Consider the following 19,602-nt stretch of genomic DNA (forward strand, 5'->3'; position numbering starts at 1 on the left):
GATTATTATTTCCGCCCCTTCCTCAACCACCTGTTGAATTTTGCTTGCTTGGACTCTGGTGGGTTGATGAGCCTTCTGCCTTGGCAAGCAGCAGGGCATTATCTCCCTGTGTGTTTGCCTTCCGGAGCCGGAGCCTGTCTTCATATGCTTTCAAATGCCCAATTGTTTCTTCAAATGGCATTGATTCCATGTCACAACTTTGCTCAATTAATGCTACCATATTAATAAACCTTTCTGGGACTATATCGAACAGCTTTCTCACCAATTCTTCATCTTCCAATATTGCCCTGCACTCCCAAACTTTGAAATCATGGTTGATATCTTTCCTGCATAATCATCTATGGTTTTAGACTCCTTCATTTGAAGTGCTTCAAACTCACTCTTGAGTACCCTTAGCCTTGCCTTTTGGACCCTCTCTGCACCCACATACCGTGACTTTAGAGAGTCCCAAACTTCCTTGGCTATCTTCTTCTTGGCAGCCTGTGCAAGAATCTCCTATGGTATAGATTGGAAGATGAAAGCTCGAGCCTGCTTGCTCTTCTTCTCATCCACAACCACTCCAGTTGGTGGCTTAATGGCATCCCATAACCCATAGGCATCCATGATGGCTTCCATCTTAATTGACCAAGTGTTGTAATTTAGTGAGGTTAGCATTGGACATTGAAGAGTAAAAGGATTATCTTTGGGCTGATTGGATGATGATGGGGTTGTCATCTTGTTGAATCGAGGATACTTGGGCATACAATTGATCAGGATTTGTTTTGCTCTAATACCAAATGTTGGTGATCAAGCAATATAGCAATAAACAAGAACAAGGGTAACAGGGGTAAAACTGGAAATGGCAGCCGAATGATTTTCTTTATTGAATGAAGAAGACTAGCAGTCTAATGATTAAGGTGCTATACAATGAAATTTCGACCGATGAATTGTGATCACTGAACTACTCTATTTATACTACTAGATTTAACAAAAAAAAAAAGAGAAATACTAGGGTCGGTTTATTTTTCTAACGGTCATGACTGCCCACATTTTTATTTTTCCTAATTACCAGGTCAATCCTTGACCAACAGATTTCATCAAAGGTCGTCTGATGCCGACGATTTTAAAATCGATTTCATTCTAAGGTGGCTTCATTTATTCGCTTATATTTAATCAATTTTCTATGGAATAGAAATTGACCGACATACCTACAAGGATAACTAATTCCCCCCAAATCTGCCAACCACTAATTTTTAAGTAACGCACTTCAGATGTCATTTGATTTATATTTATTTTGCTTTTTCAATGACTTTTATTGTTCGAGAACACCACCGTTATATGCCCAAAGGGATTACATAGGGCTATAGTTCCTTGCTGTAGATGAGATTTCTCTGTAAGGAATTGCAGGTATTTATCAAGATTTTTAATAGTTTTATTGCAAATGTTTTTAATAGATTTATTTCAAATACATGTTATATTAAGAATACTGTTCGTCAGAATCTCTTCAGACATGGCGATCTGTGCAGCTGTCAAAGGAGAAACAAGGAACACAGTTGTCAAAAGAGAAACAACCAACATCCACCTCTAAGATGCACAAACAATGGATTAACGGGTTTTATTATGATGATGAAAAAAAATCTCATCCAAGCTCTAAACAGGTACATATAGAACAACTTATATCGATTTCCCTTTGATTGTTTGGTATTAAATGTATGAGTTTGTTCTCATGTGTTAGGTTGTTTCTTTGGAAACTTCCCTTTATACCCCCTAATTTGCTTCAACAACTGATACAATAAGTGAAGGGTCAGTTCTTTCTATTTGATATTCCCTACATTTAAAGCTAATAGTTGTTCAAAGATCAAAGAATGAGGTTCACTTCTGGGTTAAAGAAACTGGATAGACTTTTAGTCAAAAGTCAAAATTGGAGTTTGATTCTATTTTATGGCTCTTTCGGATAGATTGTAATTGTATTTGTCAAAACCAGGTACATTTTAAGAAGTTATTTATCAAGTGAATTGGTATAAAGATTTAAAGTGTTCGATTATAGTGGATTGGATCTTTATACTTATGTGCCAGAGTTGATATCATTTGAATTGTTGGACACAAAGATGGAATGGAATCATTTTTCTTTTTTCTTTTTCATTTTTTTTTGTTCGGCTTTCAACAAGGATTTGCCATTTTTTTTGTTTTTGGTGTAAAAAATCCATTTCTACCGACCGGTGCCAAGAACCCATACATCAAGGATTTTCATTCTATTTCATTTTTCTTTTTTCCTTTTTCGTAAGAAAACAATCCCAGGTAAAAAAACAATCGTTCTGTTGTACTTCAAGTTCGGGAGGGTTTAGTATTTTCGATGATTTCTGCATCTAAGTAACAATCAATTTCAGGTTCCATTTTTTTATCCGATCCAATTCTAAAGTTTTTATTTCATACTAGACCTATCGATCCCAATCTTTAATTTATTTCATCTGTGTTTTTAGGTTACGCCTGGAATTGAGTAATTTTTTGGTTCGTCAATTTAAACAGGACATTGAGATACCCTATTGTACGGTCACTTAGGATTTTGTGTAGGTATGTTGGAATGTGATTTAAGTTTGTGTAATTTTACGAGGTTGCAGTCAACTTAGTGTCCAATGGGTTACTTTTTCCATTATAATTGATGAGTATTGTCACATTTTACCAAATGAGTTGGCTATTAGTTTAAGCTACAAAGGAGCAACAAAATAAGATATGTAATCTTTTATTCTACACAGGACCTGTTATGTAAGAAAAGATGTTTACACCATTTGAAGCTGAATTGCAGGTCCAAGTTGGTTCTTATTTCAAGGTTCTAGGGAACGATTTTATGCACAGGTGATATGTTGGATGTTTTTATCTTTTTTATTTTATTTTATTTTAAAAACAGGTGATATGTTGGGTGTTGGGTAAATATGGAACTGCAGATGGTAAATGGTGGCGAGTATAACATGTTCACTATTAATGAACACCATTTTGCTTTATGAAACATATTAATCTAAATATAACATGTTCACTATTTTTCTATGATAAGTGATAGCTTGAACTCTCTTTGGTGGATGTCATCTCAGTTGATCCAGATGTACTGAAGGATTAGGCTGCATTTCAGGGCATTAAGGTACTTTCAGAAGGGTTAAACTGTCAATTTCACACATAATTACACATTTGTTATTCAACATCACTTTTAAACATAAGGGTAAAACGGTCATTTACTCTAAACAGAAGGGTGAAATGGTCATTCCCTCACATAAATAGTAATTTTTTATTGAATAGATGGCTTTCTCCTATCCGGTTCAACTTTTGACCATTTTTCCCCTGGTGTTACTTTGGTGAAATTCAACATTTCTAAATATTACTTTGCAAAATCTATCATATTATAGCAATATCATCTAATTACAAAGCAAATTTCGTTTTAAAATTAAGTAGCTTTTTTCAAAGTGGAAGTACACTGCTATAATTAGGTTGATATTTCAAAGTACAGTACTTTAATAAGAAAAAAAAAATAAGAGTATAATATCATAATAGAAATAAAAGAAAGTAGGATGTTCTAACAAACATAATAACAAAAGTTGTGTTGCTATACATCCACTTACCAATTCCGACATCGTATTTTTTGACTTAGAACGTTGTACTTTGAAAATCTAGCAATTAGAGTGTCCCAGTTTGACTTTATGTACACACATCTAAACCAAAAACACCACCCTCCATCCCTTGCAAGCCTACTTAATCATTGGGTAAATAAAAAAGCACCATCAAATATTAATTTATTAATGGGCGTTTTGTTTTTTCTTCCCTTATGCAGAATACAAGATGATGCCATGCAATTTGGCAACACAGCTGCAAATGGTTTCCATTTTGGAGGTGGTGTGAAGAAAGTCTCATAGCTCTTCAAGAGACCGCAAAAGTAATTTTATTGACTTATTAAATTGTTTTCTATGTATTTACTCAAATTAATTTCAATTTTTTTCAATCAGCTATTAGATGAGTTGTCAATCTAAACTGCAACAGTCTCATATGTAGATTTTAAAGTGTAATCCTATAACAGAAGTGATTAAAAGTTCAATTGCTCTAGAAAAGGTTCACTTTAATTATTGAAATATTATTTTATATGAAAACAAAAAGTAACTTTAACTCATTTCGACGTGCTAAGAAAGAAAAATGCACAATATGAATCCCTTTCGTTGACCTGCCAACAAAAACAAGTTGTTGGGAACATAAAATCTATATACATGGAGTTTATAAAACAATGTTGTAAGATAGAAATAGTTGGTATGTTTGCATTAATTTTTTTTAATGATGAACTGTACTTAAAGCCAAGGCGGGATAAAGAAGAATATAGTCCATAATGATTTGAATGGGGTTTTAGCCCAAATTTGCATGGTTATTATATGAATAAAGTGTTGGTAGAAATATCAAATTCTTACACTTAATTTGTTTTTGCAAGCAATGATGATCCAACAAAAGTTGGAACACCAGATATCCCTTCTTCCCATGTTGGTATGTTGTTTCTCCTTTGGTGCTATTTTTTTCTTTTTGACCATACTTTTGCTGATCATCTACTGTTTTGCGCCTCTTCAAGAATATAAGGACAAAGATGGCAGGTTATTTTTTTGGAATGTAAATATGTCATCTTTTATTCTTTTTACAAATTTAAGCAACATACTTATTATTTTATCTATAATAGCAATTCATTAACCACAATAGCAACGTCCTTGCACTTTTTTTAGGAACCTTTTAATATTTAAAGTTCGGCTACAAAACTTTAACGGCTCGACAACTTTGATCCCTTTTCTAAAAACTTGCTAATTCCTACCCCTTTAATTCTTTAGCCATTTTGACATTTATGGTCCTTGCAGTCAAAAACTTTTATATTTTTTCATAAAAACATGAAAAAACGGTCCGGACAAAGCCTAGACTTTTCATATAAAACCTATGTTAAAGGAGCTGAAAATCACATCAACCACTAAAACTATGATTAAAGAAAAACACAATTCTGGTAAAGAAAGAGCGAAACACATGCATGAAAAGTACAATGAAGGCAATATAATTTCGTATTTGTTCAAATTCGATGTAACAATACAAAAACTGATCAAGGATAATACATATAACAATACCATTTTTTATTTCTTTTGAAAGAAAATACTTCCATAAAATTGATAGAAATATTAAATGTGATGGTTTTTTTTTCACTCTATGCTGCTTCTCTTTTATGATAGTCGAACAAAAGGTAACTTATATAAAAAGTCAAATTTTACGGTTAGAAAACGAAACATTTGAAATAAATAAAGTATTAACAATTGAAAAAAATTGTTGCAAGAAAAAAAATACAAGTTTAAAAAATTAAGATTCTTGGCATCAAATTTCAAAAGGAATGAGTTGCTTCCATGTTTACCCCACCTCCTCATGTTGGCATACCTAATATTCAAGAAAATTTAGCTCCAAGTCTTCAACCTAAAAGAGTAAAGCAAAAATATTATTAAAGAATTTAAAATTAGAATAAATATATTCATTTTGCACCTAATAAATTATTAATGGAAAATAAAAGAAAATGACATGTACTTTTGTTATAGATTTATAGAAATTAGAAGTTTAGGAATTCGAAAGATAAAATAAGATGGAATGAAATTAGACTTCCCACACCTCAATCAAAATCTAGATCTCGTAGACGTTCTACTTATTTGTAAAATCCACATTTTAGCTATTAGCGGGTAACTTGTAGCTTATAGCATTTTGTTAAACGCAACATGAAGAAGCATTTGGATTTGGAGCGTTTTGTTTAAACTAAACGCTAGAAATTTGTAGTGCCGAACGAGACTTTTCTGTTCAAAATGGAGCGTTTTGTCAAACGTTAGAATCTAGAAGTTCTCAAACACTCTCAAACGCTCTGTGCCGAACACGCCCTTTATGCTATTTGTTTTTATTGAGCATCTAACACCCATTAAATTTCATTCTTAAATTATTTTATTGTTCATAACATGACTTGAACCCAACCCCTTAAAAGGAAGGACACATTTCCAACTCTTTAATACCACTAGACTAAAGATTAGTTGGTATATATATATATATATATATATATATATATATATATATATATATATATATATATATATATATATATATATATATATATATATACACACACACAAAATATCAAATGAGAACAACTTAAGAACCATTTTTATTAAAGTATATTAATAAATAGCAATAAATAATTTGTTAATATATTATGAAATTAATATATTAATTAGAAATAGTATTATTTAATTAATAACTAATCAGAAATTAACTGGAATTAATTTTGAGATTAAGTGGATTAATTGAAAGTGTGGGGACTTTGCAACTGTTCAAAAGTTGAACAAGCGAGTTTTCATAACCTTCCATGGATCATGGACGGTTTTGGGGAGTTTTTTAAGGGTTTTATATTAATCATTAAAGATAATTAAGAAGTTGGGAAATTACCAAATTTGAAATATTAATAAAATATTCAAATTAGGGTTTCCAAGCCTCCTTGTATCAACTATAAATAGGACCCCCTGGATCCTATTTTTGTCCACCATTTCCTCTAAGAAACAAGAGTAGAATTTCTACATCTCTCCTCAAGTGTTCTAATTGCTAGGGTTTGGGTACAAACCATTAGAGACATTGGATTTCTGGTGCTTGCTTTCTAAGACATTTGAAGAAAGGATTGCTTTGATTATTTATTGCAATAATCAAAAGGTAAGTAAACCCTAATCCCTTGTTATTTTCGATAATAGTAGGGCCTCCTTATGGTTCTTGATGTTCATAGATTATTTTTATCAATAGAGAAAACTTAGATCCAAAAGGGTTCAGTTATTTCACTTCATGCTTTCGGTTATAACCTGTAAAACCTATCAAAAACCACACCCTAACTCCAGATTTTAAGTAGGGTAATTTGCTTCATGAGGCTTCAGTTACCGTGAAGTGTAAGCTATCACATGACCCCTCTGGATCAAAACGACACTCAATCCTAAAGTAGTTTTATCATAATATACCTCAAAAGACACTGCAATTTATAATATTATTACCGGTTTGTTATGGCTATGGGCACAAATCTCCATCAGAAATCATTAGTGATTGTGCAGAGTATCTTTGTCCATGTCTCGTCTATGATCCGAACAATCCACATATATTAGTGTGTACTAGTTATAAAGTCTCCTTACTTCGCTCATACTTCCCTATGTGTGACTTTTTACCATCTTTCTTAATAAACGAGACTCGTGTATGATTCCAAAATCCTATTTGCTTGGACTTTGGTGAATTGTTATTGTTTATATGGAAAACATGACAATGTCATAGATACATATTATCCAAACATTTTTGGATGCAGTTGAATCATCATTGAACTATTGGTGCTTCTTTTGTATATTAGTTTCATAGATGTTATGAAAATGGTTTACTAAAGAACACATTTTATAAACAAAAATAAAACCGTTTTAAGAATCCTAGTCAGAGCCATCTTTATAAATTTGGAAATAAGATAATGTATCTTTCCATGTCAACCAACTACCTATTGACCTATCGGGTAAGGCACTGACCTCTCATATAGGAGGTATAATGTTTAAGTCTTAGGGATTTCACCTAGGAGTTGGTCATGAGAAGGTATGTGATGTAACTCGATATCTTAACATATCGTCCAAAGGATGAGCCCTCTCCTTATCCTTGCAAAAGCAGGGAGGCACAGTAGGCGGCCAGGAACCCATTATCTTGCCATATCATAAAATATCAACAAAATAGTAAAACCATAAATCAAACTCGAAAGAGAATGAGTTCATAATTCCTAATTCTATTGACCATAATAGTTTACTCTTTGTCTACGATCAAGTCTAGCTCTTCGTGTCTCTACTTTCTTCTTCCTTTTGGTCCTTACACATTAATAAAATTTTAGTATCAGATATTGTGTCTAATGATCAAGAGTTGTGAGTAAAAGTGATATATAATTATAAATTACATGAACCACCACATTCCATAGCTTTAAGCTTCTCCAACTTCTTTAAATGTCTTGGACAGTTACGCCATCCATGTTTTGTTTCCTTGTAGTGGAAACAAATTACCTCTCTATATTCTCATTGTTGTAGTTTAAGGCATACTCGCCATATGAAGTATGAACTACTCAGCAAGTTGTTGATAAAATCTATGATCAACTCCTGACTTATAGGAAAACCTAACCTCGTTAATTATTTAATGTATGCCTTTATTTTAGGAGGTGGACATCAATGTCATCTCCCTCCTACAACTTGCATCTCACTAAGGATTTCGTGATCTTAAATCGCTCTTGCCTAACTAGCTCTTGGAAGAAGTCCTTAAATCAGTTGATCATATCATACACACCAAGATGTTTCATGCTATTTTGAAGCTCATGAATCACCATGACTAGCATGAGGCATGATTATTGTGAGTAATTCACGTATCTTATAGTTGAATCTTGATGTTAACATATCATTCAATGAGTAATAACAAAATATTAATAAACAAACATTATAAAACCAATTGTTTCATATGTAATAACTAAACAAATACACTTCTAATTATTTTTCTTGAATTTAAATCTCGTTATTAAAGAATTACATATAACACTTCGACAAACATGAGATAAAGAACCCCTAACACACACACATTTTAATGTTTGTTGTTGGGGTCTAGGCTCTTAATATTGTTAGAGATTTGGGGTATGATAGCACTTGGAATTCTGAAAACCGCGATGGCACTTTCAAATTGAAGTGTTTCGATGGACATCTCGAAATCAACAATTGGATAAGACTCGGAATAAGAGAAAAAAGAATAGAGAATGAGAGATTATGAATTTCGTATGTGTACCAAAAATGACAACCAAAAACTGTTATATTCATCTTTGTCTGAAAATTGTCACAAAACAGTTTTATATGTCCTAAAACTGCCAAGTCACAAGACAGTTTCTAACACTCACAGTTTGTCACAAAACAGGTTTTTTATAAATGTCAAGACAAAGTCAAAACCAGGTTCATTTTCAAGAATTTGGATTTTTGATGGACTTTTTACAAAACAATATAACCCAAATAAATAATGTCTGAAAACTGTCACAAAAACAACTCGACCCGAGGGGCTCTGTCCCTTTGATCCAATTTTTAGGGGCGCTGTCCCAGATCCTCGTTCGTTTAGGGGCTTCGCATAAATGACAGTCTATTTTGAATCTTGAACAAATTCAGACAAGTGTGCAATCTGCACCTCCCTTGTTTAATGCTTATCAAAATTATATTTGGTCAACAAATCAATTCATTACACTTAAATACATATTGGTAACACAAATCACTAACAAATATTCAAGGCTCCTTTAAAATTTAAGTTAAACATTTTCTTATCCAATATGTCAAATTGAAAATATACAATTATTTATGTTGTGTTTACATGTGTAACAACCAAACATATAACGTTTTAGATTTTTTTATGTCGGATCTTAATATCGTCTCTTCAAAATTCACATTTATATGTTACGTGACTATACATTATGTGACAACCTTGATCTTTTTCGACTTTATTTACATTAAACATGAATAAAGAAACGGGCCCAAACATTTTAAAGAACAAAAAAGGTAAAGTTGATAAAAGTGACGTGACTAATGTCTGAATTACACTACTCTTTGCTTTGGAGTTTAAAGGATATTAAATCAAGATTCATCTAAATAATTGTATCCAAATTCTAAACATCATTTATCTGATATAATGTAAAAGTAATTATCTTGAAAATACTTATGTATCAACTTAAATATCTGTGTAATCTTTGTTTAAATGATTAAATTCAAGAAAACTATTCAACCCATCCAACCTTTCCCTTATCTTAAAAGAATAAAAAATACCTAAATGTCATTTTACATTTTTCAAAAGTTTATGGATTTTTTTTTTTGTGACAGCATTTCTATATAAATAAAGCGATACATCTTTCGGTTACTCCCAGTTTCAAAGTATGAGTGAATTTTGTGTTAGCAAACTAAATTGGAATATTTTGGCGTCCAGAATACCATAAGCACTTTTGTTATAAAGTGATGTATGAATTATGAAATGATAGTCTCAATATATTCTTTCCCTCCCTTTCTTTCAAACCTCCCGCACGCCTTTACATACATACAATAGAATACATACGCCTTAATCACTTTCTTCTATTTTCTATCCCTTCCCCCATAACTTTACACCACCAAAGGCCAAAGCAGCCACAACTACTCACCTCTACCATTAATCTCTTCATTCTTTTCTTAATATATAATTACTTCATGATTCCCACTACTTCCTTCTCTTGTTGTTATACTTCAATGGGTTTTTGAATTCCATTGTTGATTTTCAACCTTCGATTTGATGGGTTACCTCTCTTGTAATGCCGAATCCGCCATTTCCACCTGCGATTCTTACAATTTGTCCAGGAAGAAATCCTTTTCCAATCCACATAATCACCAGTTTAAGATTAGGGATTTCTGTTTTGCAGATCTCGAAGCGGCTACCAAGGGATTCTCACACACCAATTTCCTTGGGAAAGGAAGCCATGGCTCTGTGTATAGAGCCATCCTTGACGGTGGTGCTTTGATTGCCGCCGTTAAACGAACCACCACTCACCACTCGCCGGATAAAACCAGTGTTCGGGGAATACAATGTACTGCAACTATCGCCACTCCAGCGGAGAACGAGATCGAGACGCTGTCTCGCGTTCGGAGCCCTAGATTAGTGAATTTGTTAGGGTTTGGGTCGGATCCTGTTGACGGAAGGAAGCTGATTGTTGTGGAGTACATGCCCAACGGTTCGCTATACGATTTGTTACACAAGAACGACGCCAAAACGCCCGGGTTAGCCAGGCGAGTGAGGATAGCACTTCAGGTCGCAAAGGCGGTTCACCATTTGCATACATCCAATCCGCCGGTGATTCACCGGGATATAAAATCGTCCAACGTTTTGTTCGACGGAAAATGGAACGCCCGGCTCGGCGATTTCGGTTTGGCTCTGAGAGGAAACGTTGAGGACGTGAAGGTCCGATGCACACCGCCGGCGGGGACGTTAGGTTACCTTGACCCGTGCTATCTTGCGCCGGGCGATCTGAGTGCGAAAAGCGATGTCTTCAGTTTTGGTATTCTTTTACTCGAGATATTCTCCGGCCGAAACGCGATTGACCTAAAGTACAGTCCGCCGTCGGTGGTGGATTGGGCAGCGCCGCTCATAAGATCGGGTGAATACGGCGAGATATTTGATCCGAACATTGAGATATCATCCGATGAGTCCGCCGTGAGGCAGCTGGCGGTGTTGGCGGCGAGGTGTGTGAAATCAACCGCGGAGAAACGGCCGGCGATGGCGGAGGTTTTGCAGTGTTTGGTAACCGCAAGTAAGCGAATAACATCGCTAAAATGGAACAATCTCGGCCTCGCACGGCCGCGCGTGAGGAGAACGTCTCCGCCGTCTATTAAATACGAACCATTGATTGAGAGTCCCAAGACAGTCAAAGCATCGAGAGCTTCGGCTTCGGCTTCGGCATCCAGGAGAAGAACCAAGAAAGGTGCTTCAAGCGTGCCATTAAAATTAAAAAACAAATCCAACGACATTGATGAAACCGATTCAAGTCACGTGTCAAGATCTAAATCAATAGGGTCATTTCACGATATTACATCTCTACCGTCGGATTCGAGTTTGGGGAGGAAAAAGGGAGGGCCAGGATTGAGTGTAACAATGAACAGGTCAAAGTCAACAGGGGAATTGACAGGATTGGTTTGCAAAAGAAATTGTGGAATTGTGTTGCAAATGATTAGGAATCCAAATATTAGAGAACTAGAATCTTCAAAATTACTTGTCAAATTCAGCAAATTTTAATTTAAAAATGGTGTATATTTACAAGGGTACTTTTAAGAAAAGGAAATTTTTTTATATACCATTCAACTGTTTTTTAGTTATCTTTAGATATTTTTGTTTTTAATATTTTTAACAAATATATTATTATTATTATATATATATATATATTAAATTTTTCGTACCTTAACTACAGTAAACTGCCACATTTTTGTCTAATTCGGCCCTTCTACTTACATTGTTTATTTCTGTCATTGTTGGTCCTATATTTTGTGTATTTGTCGGTTTTTTTTCTTCTATCGTTGGTTTTTGTTAAAGATATCCCGATCCTTCCACCGTCTTCCTTTTATCTTCCACCGCTTCTTCATCTCCATCCTTCCATAGGGTTTCTCCTAACACATCAGGATCATTCGCGCACACTGATGAGGAGCACGAACGCAACATATCAGGGAGGTGGGGAGGGTTGTTCGATGGTGGCAAATCTGTTGAGCAAGGGAGTGGTTGACCTCTGGTCGCCCCTTTGTGGTGTACTCTTCGTCTGGTAGAGAGAGGGAAAAAGAGAAACACGAATGGAAATACATAACGGGATGGATTGGGAAATCTCTACCGGCTCTTAGTTTGATCGGAGAAGAAGGACGAAGGCTTCAGCAAGAGCTGTCATCAACTGTGATGGAAGAAAGGGGCTGCTCCGGTAGCGGGATCGCGAAGGGGAGGAGGGAAAAACTGTTGGTCCCATCGTGGTTCTGTGATGTTCAATCGAAGAAGAAGAAAACAAAATCAACAACATTAAGGGTCGGATGGAGGCTCGCCACAACCGGTTAGCTCATCGGTCATTCTTCTTCTCCACTTTGTCGGTTCCAAACAAAATGGAGAGAGTGAGATCAGTACAGTAGCCATAACGGGGGGTGCTTGGGTGGTTTCTTTGAGTTCACAGAGGTGTTTGGATTGTTGTTCAAATTGACAGGCACGATGGAGGAAAGAGAGAGAGGCTGGGCAGGTGCGTGAATGGGGTCTGCTCCGACAGCTCCCCTGATCTTCTTCTTCTTCTTTTTGTTGTTGTTGTTGTTGTTTTTTTTTCAACAGAAATGGAACAAAATGGATTGTTTGGATTTGTTTGTCACAGAATTTGATACGGTTGTTGTTGTTTGACTAGGGAAAGCAGTAAACAGATGAGGAAATGTTTGGGATTGTGCTTCTTCAACGATATAAAAAACAAATATGTAATCGTCTTTCTTATTTGATTTCGTTTGTTTTTTGATTCTTGATTCTGAACCTCAGTAAAACCTCAACTGAATTACGCCCACCAAGTGTTTGTTAAAATGTCAAATACAAATTTTTGGTCTCTTACATTATTGCTTGCACATATGGTCAATGTAACTTCATCATATCTATGAATTAGTAACTTGTGATTGAAGAGAAAGGATTTTCTTGATTCAAATGACTGTTGTGGTAAAGCAGGGAGCGATCCTAATGTTTTCCCTTTTTTTTTTTTTTTTTTTTTTTTCTGTTTCACTAAAAGTTATTTTAAATAATTGAAATTTGTCATTGGACACCACATGATAATGGTTGAAGGTGCAAAGACTACAACAGAGACAACAAAAGGTTGTGTAAGTTTCTAAATCTATTACTATGTAAATAATAATACAAGGATAAATTGGTCAAAACACGATTACATATTTATTGTACAAACAAAAAAAGTTGTGGCTCAAAATATATACAGATACATTAATATTTTGATGTTGTTTACTCATTCAAAGTTGTATCTCTCTATATTTCTGTCTTTAATGTATATGTATATATATTGAGGTATAATTGAATCATCTGTTGTTAATGTCGTAATGTGTTTAATTTGTTTTGGAAATCATGGTCTAATTGATTAGAATTCATTACCCTCATTTCATTTTATAGTCCCTCCAAACGAAACTCCCGTGAAACTTGAGGTCTGTGTCAAATTTTCCTCCGACTTTTTACGAAGCTCCACATTTTTAGCTAATTTTGCTTATTTTTGTGGCTTATACTATGAATAATTCAAAAAATAATTATATTTTGAATTTTCAGGGGAAGATTGTTCCGATCTTGGAATGCTAGATTCTTGGATTTGGATCTTTGGTCACATGGAATAGTATGTTAACCACAAGATACTGCTATTATGCGCCACTTCCAGTAAGTAAAAAATGCATCATAATCTTTTCAACTTGCTAAATTTTTTATGGTCAAACGAAAAAAAATGTTAATACTTTTACATTACATCGGTTTCTGATATTTTGGAACCACCCTGAGAACTCTTGGGACCGGAATTTGTTCCAGATACTCGGTTTCTATTTTTTTAAAATATTTTTATTGAAATAAAACATAAATAAATTTTAATAGTCTAAAAGTTCAGTTATATCATATGCTTTTTGTATGATACTATTATGTATTATGTTGTTTGACTTCCACTCAGTGAGCAAAGATACTTATTAGCCTAAACGTTTTTAATATATTATCATCATGAATTTTCATGTAAAGTTATTAAAATTTAACAATAGCCAAGAAATCAATTTCTAATTTTGATTATTTTCTCCTTAACTATCTTTTCTGTCATTTTTATATGTGATTTCACCCTACAAGAAATCAGTCGAATGGTTTCCACTGTTCATGTTAACATTTCTTTTATTTGGATTTTTTTTAAATGATTGTTTTTTGTGTGTTTTTCTTGATATATTTTCTCAGCATCTTGACATAGCCAGATTGCATCCTGTCAATGTAGTTACAAATCACAAAACCAGCTTCTAATTATGATGCCATCTGTAAAGTTTTTGGCATTCACAAGAAGGAGGTAAATGTTTAATGCCCATTTTAAACCCTATCTGGTCTTTTTTTATAACCTTTTTTTTGTTACTACTATAGTTTTGGCAAAAAGATCTTAGTAAACACAAATTTAATAAATAAATCTTATATAACATAAGTTTTTATGGTGATTGTTTATTCTAAAATCTTCTTTTCGTATACCAAGCTTACATGTAATGATTTATGCCCTCCGGTACCTGAATCCAAGTTTAAGGAGTGTTGGCAACACTAGCTGTTCCCTTCCAGTTGATGTGCTTATATCATGTAATCATGAATTCCAGTTTAAATGGTAGGGTGGAGTTTTTATAAGTTTTCTCACTTCATTCACTAGCTATTAATTTAAATTATTATTACAATGCTTCTTCTATTTGTTTTTCTCAGGTTCCATTGATGCATTTATCACTTATTATGCAGGAATACCATGAAGGCATCAATTCTTTTTTAATAATGTCCAACATGTTGATTCTATTCCTAAGGAAGACAATGGCTCTATCTCTGAACCCTTGGGTCTTGTGTGTTACTATGTTTCAGCCAAAGAACCTAGGAATGGAATCACCAATTCCATGGAATCAGGTAATGATGGGAGTCGAGCTTCAAGAAGTGGACAAGCAACCATGAATCTTTACACCTATACCTATCTTGATGAGCAACCATGAATCAAATTACATACTATGCTCTGAAACGTTTCTATTTTGGTAGTTTTTTTAATGATAGTTCTCTCATCTTTTTCATTCCGGGAAAATTAGGTGGAGATCTACATTATACAAGTGATAATAGTGTTGGCGATTGTAGTTGCACCTGTTCTATCTATTCCTTCATTCGTTACTCCAAAACCTTCTTATTCGTCATTGGTACGCTTAATAGTTTTTTTAGTATAACCTAAAATTTAGTTTTCTAATCTAATTTAACAGCAATGGACTTATTGATCTGTTTCTGGTGTTGGATTATTTATGTTTCATCAAATCAAATAAATTTTATAAATCAGGAAAAAATTCATAACTTACATTCGTGTTTAAGTTTTCCTTTGCAAAAATTGGTTGTTTTAATGAATTGTTGTAAGGACTACACTTGACACCAGTTGTGGGGTACGTATGTTTTTATTTTCAATTCTATCTGAATGTTTTTTATTTGATTTAGGATTTTTGAAAATTCTGATTTTTTCTTTTTTTTGGCGTTATTTTTATGTTGCAAGTTTTGGTCCTTACCTATGGAAGAGAAATGTGATAGCACTGTCATTTGCACCTACAGATAACCATGAAGCGGAAGTTCAAGTTTTGGTCCTTACCTATGGAAGAGACATGGCTCATTGCTCCCGCTGCTTGATTCCATGTGGTTCAAATGGTGCAGATAATTTTTAGTATTTTAATTAATTGGGTAGATTTTTCAAAATACAATGTCTTAAACGAAAGTACATTGGTATTTGTTGATGTAGATGGAAAGTACATGATGGAAATTCATCGGGTTCTTAAACCGGGTGGGTACTGGGTCCCGATGACATTTGGTGAAAAAACATTTTATTTTATTTATTAATTCTTGAATTCAACAAAAAATTTATAATTTTTTTTTTATATTATAGGTACAAGAAAATGGAATCGTGTGTGAGTCCTGGAAGTGGAGGTGATTAGGTGGCGTTTGTTGAACAACTTTATGATGCGTTCCCACCAAGCATAGTTAACGGTTTGATTCTAGGTCTGTCGGTTGAGAAATATATGGAGGATAGTAAACAAATGGAATAAACATGAGAATTGTTATAAACGTATGAATGGAATAATTGACTCCAGAAAATGTAATGGATATAAATACAAGGATTTGCAGTTGGAAATCCTAGGTGTGAAATATTTTTGAAGAATGCAAAGAAGGTATAGTAAGTACATTGTTCGTATTTTGCTGTTCCATTCATGGGTTTTTGCACGAAAGGGTTCTTAAATGTATGACGGTTGAAATTCTGCCCCCCGCGGAGTGGGGGTAACCATCTAGTTATTATTAAAATTTGTTTGTCCCCGTTATTTTTGTGTTATTTTTGTATTCATACCATCACTATATTATTTTTTGGTTTCGAATTATTAATATGTTGTTTTTCCTTTCGACTATTAATTTGTTATTTTTTTTGTACTGATTTTTTTACATGATATTTATGTACACCTTTAAATTAGCAGTACATTCCCTTTTTTGGGGGCTTTTAGTAGTTTTTTTTTTCTTTTTAAAATCTTATTAAATACATTTCTCTCAAATTTTTTATGTTTGTTTGGATGTTTATTTCAAATGTTTTTTCTTTGACATCTTTTATATATATATATATATATATATATATATATATATATATATATATATATATATATATATATATATATATATATATATATATATATATATATATATATATATACCATCCTTTTTATTATTTTTATTTTAATTGTAATTTTTTTTCTTATTTCATTTACTTAAGCTATATAACATTATCTTAAAGTTGTATTTGTTTATTTATTTTTATTTTTAACTGTGATGTTTAAAATATTTTTTTGTTTGTCTTAATGTAATCTTTTTACGGTTTTATTCGTTTATGTTTTTTAAAGTGTTTTTTAAGATATTTTTGAATATATTTTTTAATATTCTTTTCAGACTTTTAAATCTTTGGACTTTTAAATGAATAATATATATATATATATATATATATATATATATATATATATATATATATATATATATATATATATATATATATATACGAAATGAAAATTATAATATTTGAATATATAATTGATTAGACATTTTAAAGAGGTTTGTCAAATATATATGTTGAAGACAATGTATTAAATTAAACCCTAAAGAGGTTTTTCAACGACATTTTTTTACAATTTACATGATATTTAAATTGTATATAAGTTTATACTAATGTTTATTTAATATCTTAATTATTCCATCACTTTAACAACAAATATTGAAAGTGACATGATAATAGAGACAACTCAAACTTACAAACAATATTGAGTTCATAGATCAATTAAACACAGAGAGTGAGAGGCTTTAAATTTACATGATATTTAAATTGTATATAATTTTATACTAATGGCTTATTTTTATTTACTATCTTAATCGTTCTATCACTTTAACAAAAAATATCGAGAGTGACATGATAATACTCAAACTTGCAAACAATATTGAGTTCATAGATCAATTAAAAAAGAGAGAGCGAAATTTTTATAAAAAATGACCCAGTATATGAAATTGTATGACATCATAAAATATTTAACATCATATAGTAATAACTTGTTTTCCCCATTCACATAAATTCACTTTACTATTGAAACATTAAATAATAGATACATTCGATGCAACGACAAACATTTGTTTCAACACATTTTCCTGACGTCTCATGATCCATACAATGTATTTTACATGCATTAGCACATTTTTGATCGTCTTCGGTGCCCGGTCTACATACTCCAACCTAATCATTCTTACAACTCTATCGACCCAACCCCTCCCTTGTGACAATTGCCAATTTTGGATCCAATAGAAGTCAAACAAGTCAACGAAAGTCAACTTAACCCATATTAGAATTTTATGTGAATCTTGATGTTCCCTAATGTACAATTTCCGAGTATTAATATGAATACATCTATATTCGTCGATTATTGAATAAAAATCATATTTTGGATTTACATCGTTAATTTCGATAATTCCAACATATATTATTTTGGTATAAATAATATTTTCAACACATTAGGCTATTATCTTTATTGATAATGATCTTTTTTTTTTAATAATTTGAATTTTTATGATTTAAATTAAGTAGTTACACATTTTCTTATGCCAAACTTTCTATAAAATTAACACCCTTTTTATAAAAATATCAACATTGTTATAAAATATAAAAGAGTTGACTTTGGGTGCATGGAAACCCCTAATTTTGGTCACATCTAGTTACTCCCCACAAGACATATTGTCTAATATATAACCAATTCATTAACCAACAAATAACCAAGAACGTCACCTCACCCTACCCCCTACCCACCCCACCACCCTCCTCCCCTCCCCCATAAATTACGTCCACCTCCCCCCCCCCCCCCCACACACACTCTTCATCGTCATCTCTCACTTCATCTTATTCATTCCTCCATAATCCTCTCAAGAACAAGCTCCAATCTTTCAAGGATAGTTCTCCATAAGTTGGTTCTTAAGTTTTTGGTATGCTTTTCTCCATAAATCTAGTGATTCTACACATAAAAATACTAGTTTTGTTACATGTACACACATTTATATGTGTTATTATCCATAGGGTAATATCATCTTCAAGTGTTCTAAGCTTGAGGATCTTTATCTTCATCTCTTTATCCACTAAGAAATCCACTCAATGTGAGTTCATACTCATTTATTTTCGAGTTTTTCCAAGTTTTAGGGGGGGGGGGGGGTTTACAAGTAAACAAATCCTTTTTGGATGATCTAAAGGCTTTGCAAACTAAAAATATAAGTTATGTCACTAAAACATATCTAAGCTTAAAAATCAGTTTTTTACAGAAAAGTTGTGGTCTGTTCACCGACTGTTTTACCCAGCTTAAACTTAATATATTTCAAAATTGTACAATATGCAAATAGTTCAAGTTTATACCCTTTTAAGGACTACTCACACGAGTTCATATGATTTTTCTACAATCTTATAACTGCCTATCATTTCAGAACATGTTCGGACCAGTCTGTAAAAATGAACAATTTCACTCTAGTTAGGAACCACTTAAGGTCAAGAAAAAATGTTATGGACAAAGTAGACTAATTTTCTAAGCCCTTAGAGTTTACGGATCTAAATTTCAACTTACGATGATTTTTCTATATTTTTTCATAAAACATGGACAGAAAAGTCAAAAACTAGAAATTGTCTTGATCGTACTAAATGTTTTTATACTTGTGTTAGATGTAAGTTTATATGTTATTATCTTTTAAAACATCTAGACATGATAACTTACATGT

General features: G+C 32.9%; 1 protein-coding gene and 1 long non-coding RNA gene across 33 annotated transcripts; both read left to right on the plus strand.

Moving 5' to 3' along the window:
- Positions 1–1,140: 1,140 nt before the first annotated feature.
- LOC122198242 (uncharacterized) lies at positions 1,141–4,695 on the plus strand. 10 transcript variants are annotated; one of them, XR_006192414.2, is made up of 5 exons: positions 1,141–1,386; positions 1,477–3,112; positions 3,797–3,898; positions 4,439–4,491; positions 4,574–4,695. It is a non-coding gene; the product is annotated as an uncharacterized LOC122198242 (long non-coding RNA). The 10 variants fall into 10 exon arrangements; XR_006192408.2 differs by lacking the exons at positions 4,439–4,491; positions 4,574–4,695 and having other exon boundaries at positions 1,477–2,366; positions 2,460–2,550; positions 2,733–3,112; positions 3,797–4,070; XR_006192436.2 differs by lacking the exons at positions 4,439–4,491; positions 4,574–4,695 and having other exon boundaries at positions 1,477–2,366; positions 2,460–2,550; positions 2,783–3,112; positions 3,797–4,070.
- A 5,298-nt stretch (positions 4,696–9,993) lies between these two features.
- Positions 9,994–16,519, plus strand: LOC111894704 (serine/threonine-protein kinase-like protein At3g51990). Of its 23 annotated transcripts, XM_042902747.2 has the most exons (9): positions 9,994–12,805; positions 12,962–13,415; positions 13,867–13,971; positions 14,521–14,926; positions 15,052–15,210; positions 15,384–15,488; positions 15,886–15,978; positions 16,070–16,111; positions 16,214–16,519. In XM_042902747.2, the coding sequence occupies exon 1, from the start codon at positions 10,339–10,341 to the stop codon at positions 11,830–11,832; it is 1,494 nt and encodes a 497-aa protein (XP_042758681.1). In that variant the 5' UTR covers positions 9,994–10,338; the 3' UTR covers positions 11,833–12,805; positions 12,962–13,415; positions 13,867–13,971; positions 14,521–14,926; positions 15,052–15,210; positions 15,384–15,488; positions 15,886–15,978; positions 16,070–16,111; positions 16,214–16,519. The 23 variants fall into 23 exon arrangements, with proteins under 23 accessions (XP_042758681.1, XP_042758542.1, XP_052624126.1 ...); XM_042902608.2 differs by having other exon boundaries at positions 15,052–15,488; XM_052768166.1 differs by having other exon boundaries at positions 15,384–15,978.
- The last annotated feature ends 3,083 nt before the right edge of the window (positions 16,520–19,602 follow it).

The sequence above is a fragment of the Lactuca sativa genome, chromosome 1 (assembly GCF_002870075.4).
Source record: "Lactuca sativa cultivar Salinas chromosome 1, Lsat_Salinas_v11, whole genome shotgun sequence".
Taxonomy (NCBI): Eukaryota; Viridiplantae; Streptophyta; class Magnoliopsida; order Asterales; family Asteraceae; genus Lactuca; species Lactuca sativa.

What these genes read in the sequence shown, in the direction of transcription:
- LOC111894704 (XM_052768163.1), top strand. Translation starts at nt 10,339, where the DNA reads ATGGGTTACCTCTCTTGTAATGCCGAATCCGCCATTTCCACCTGCGAT.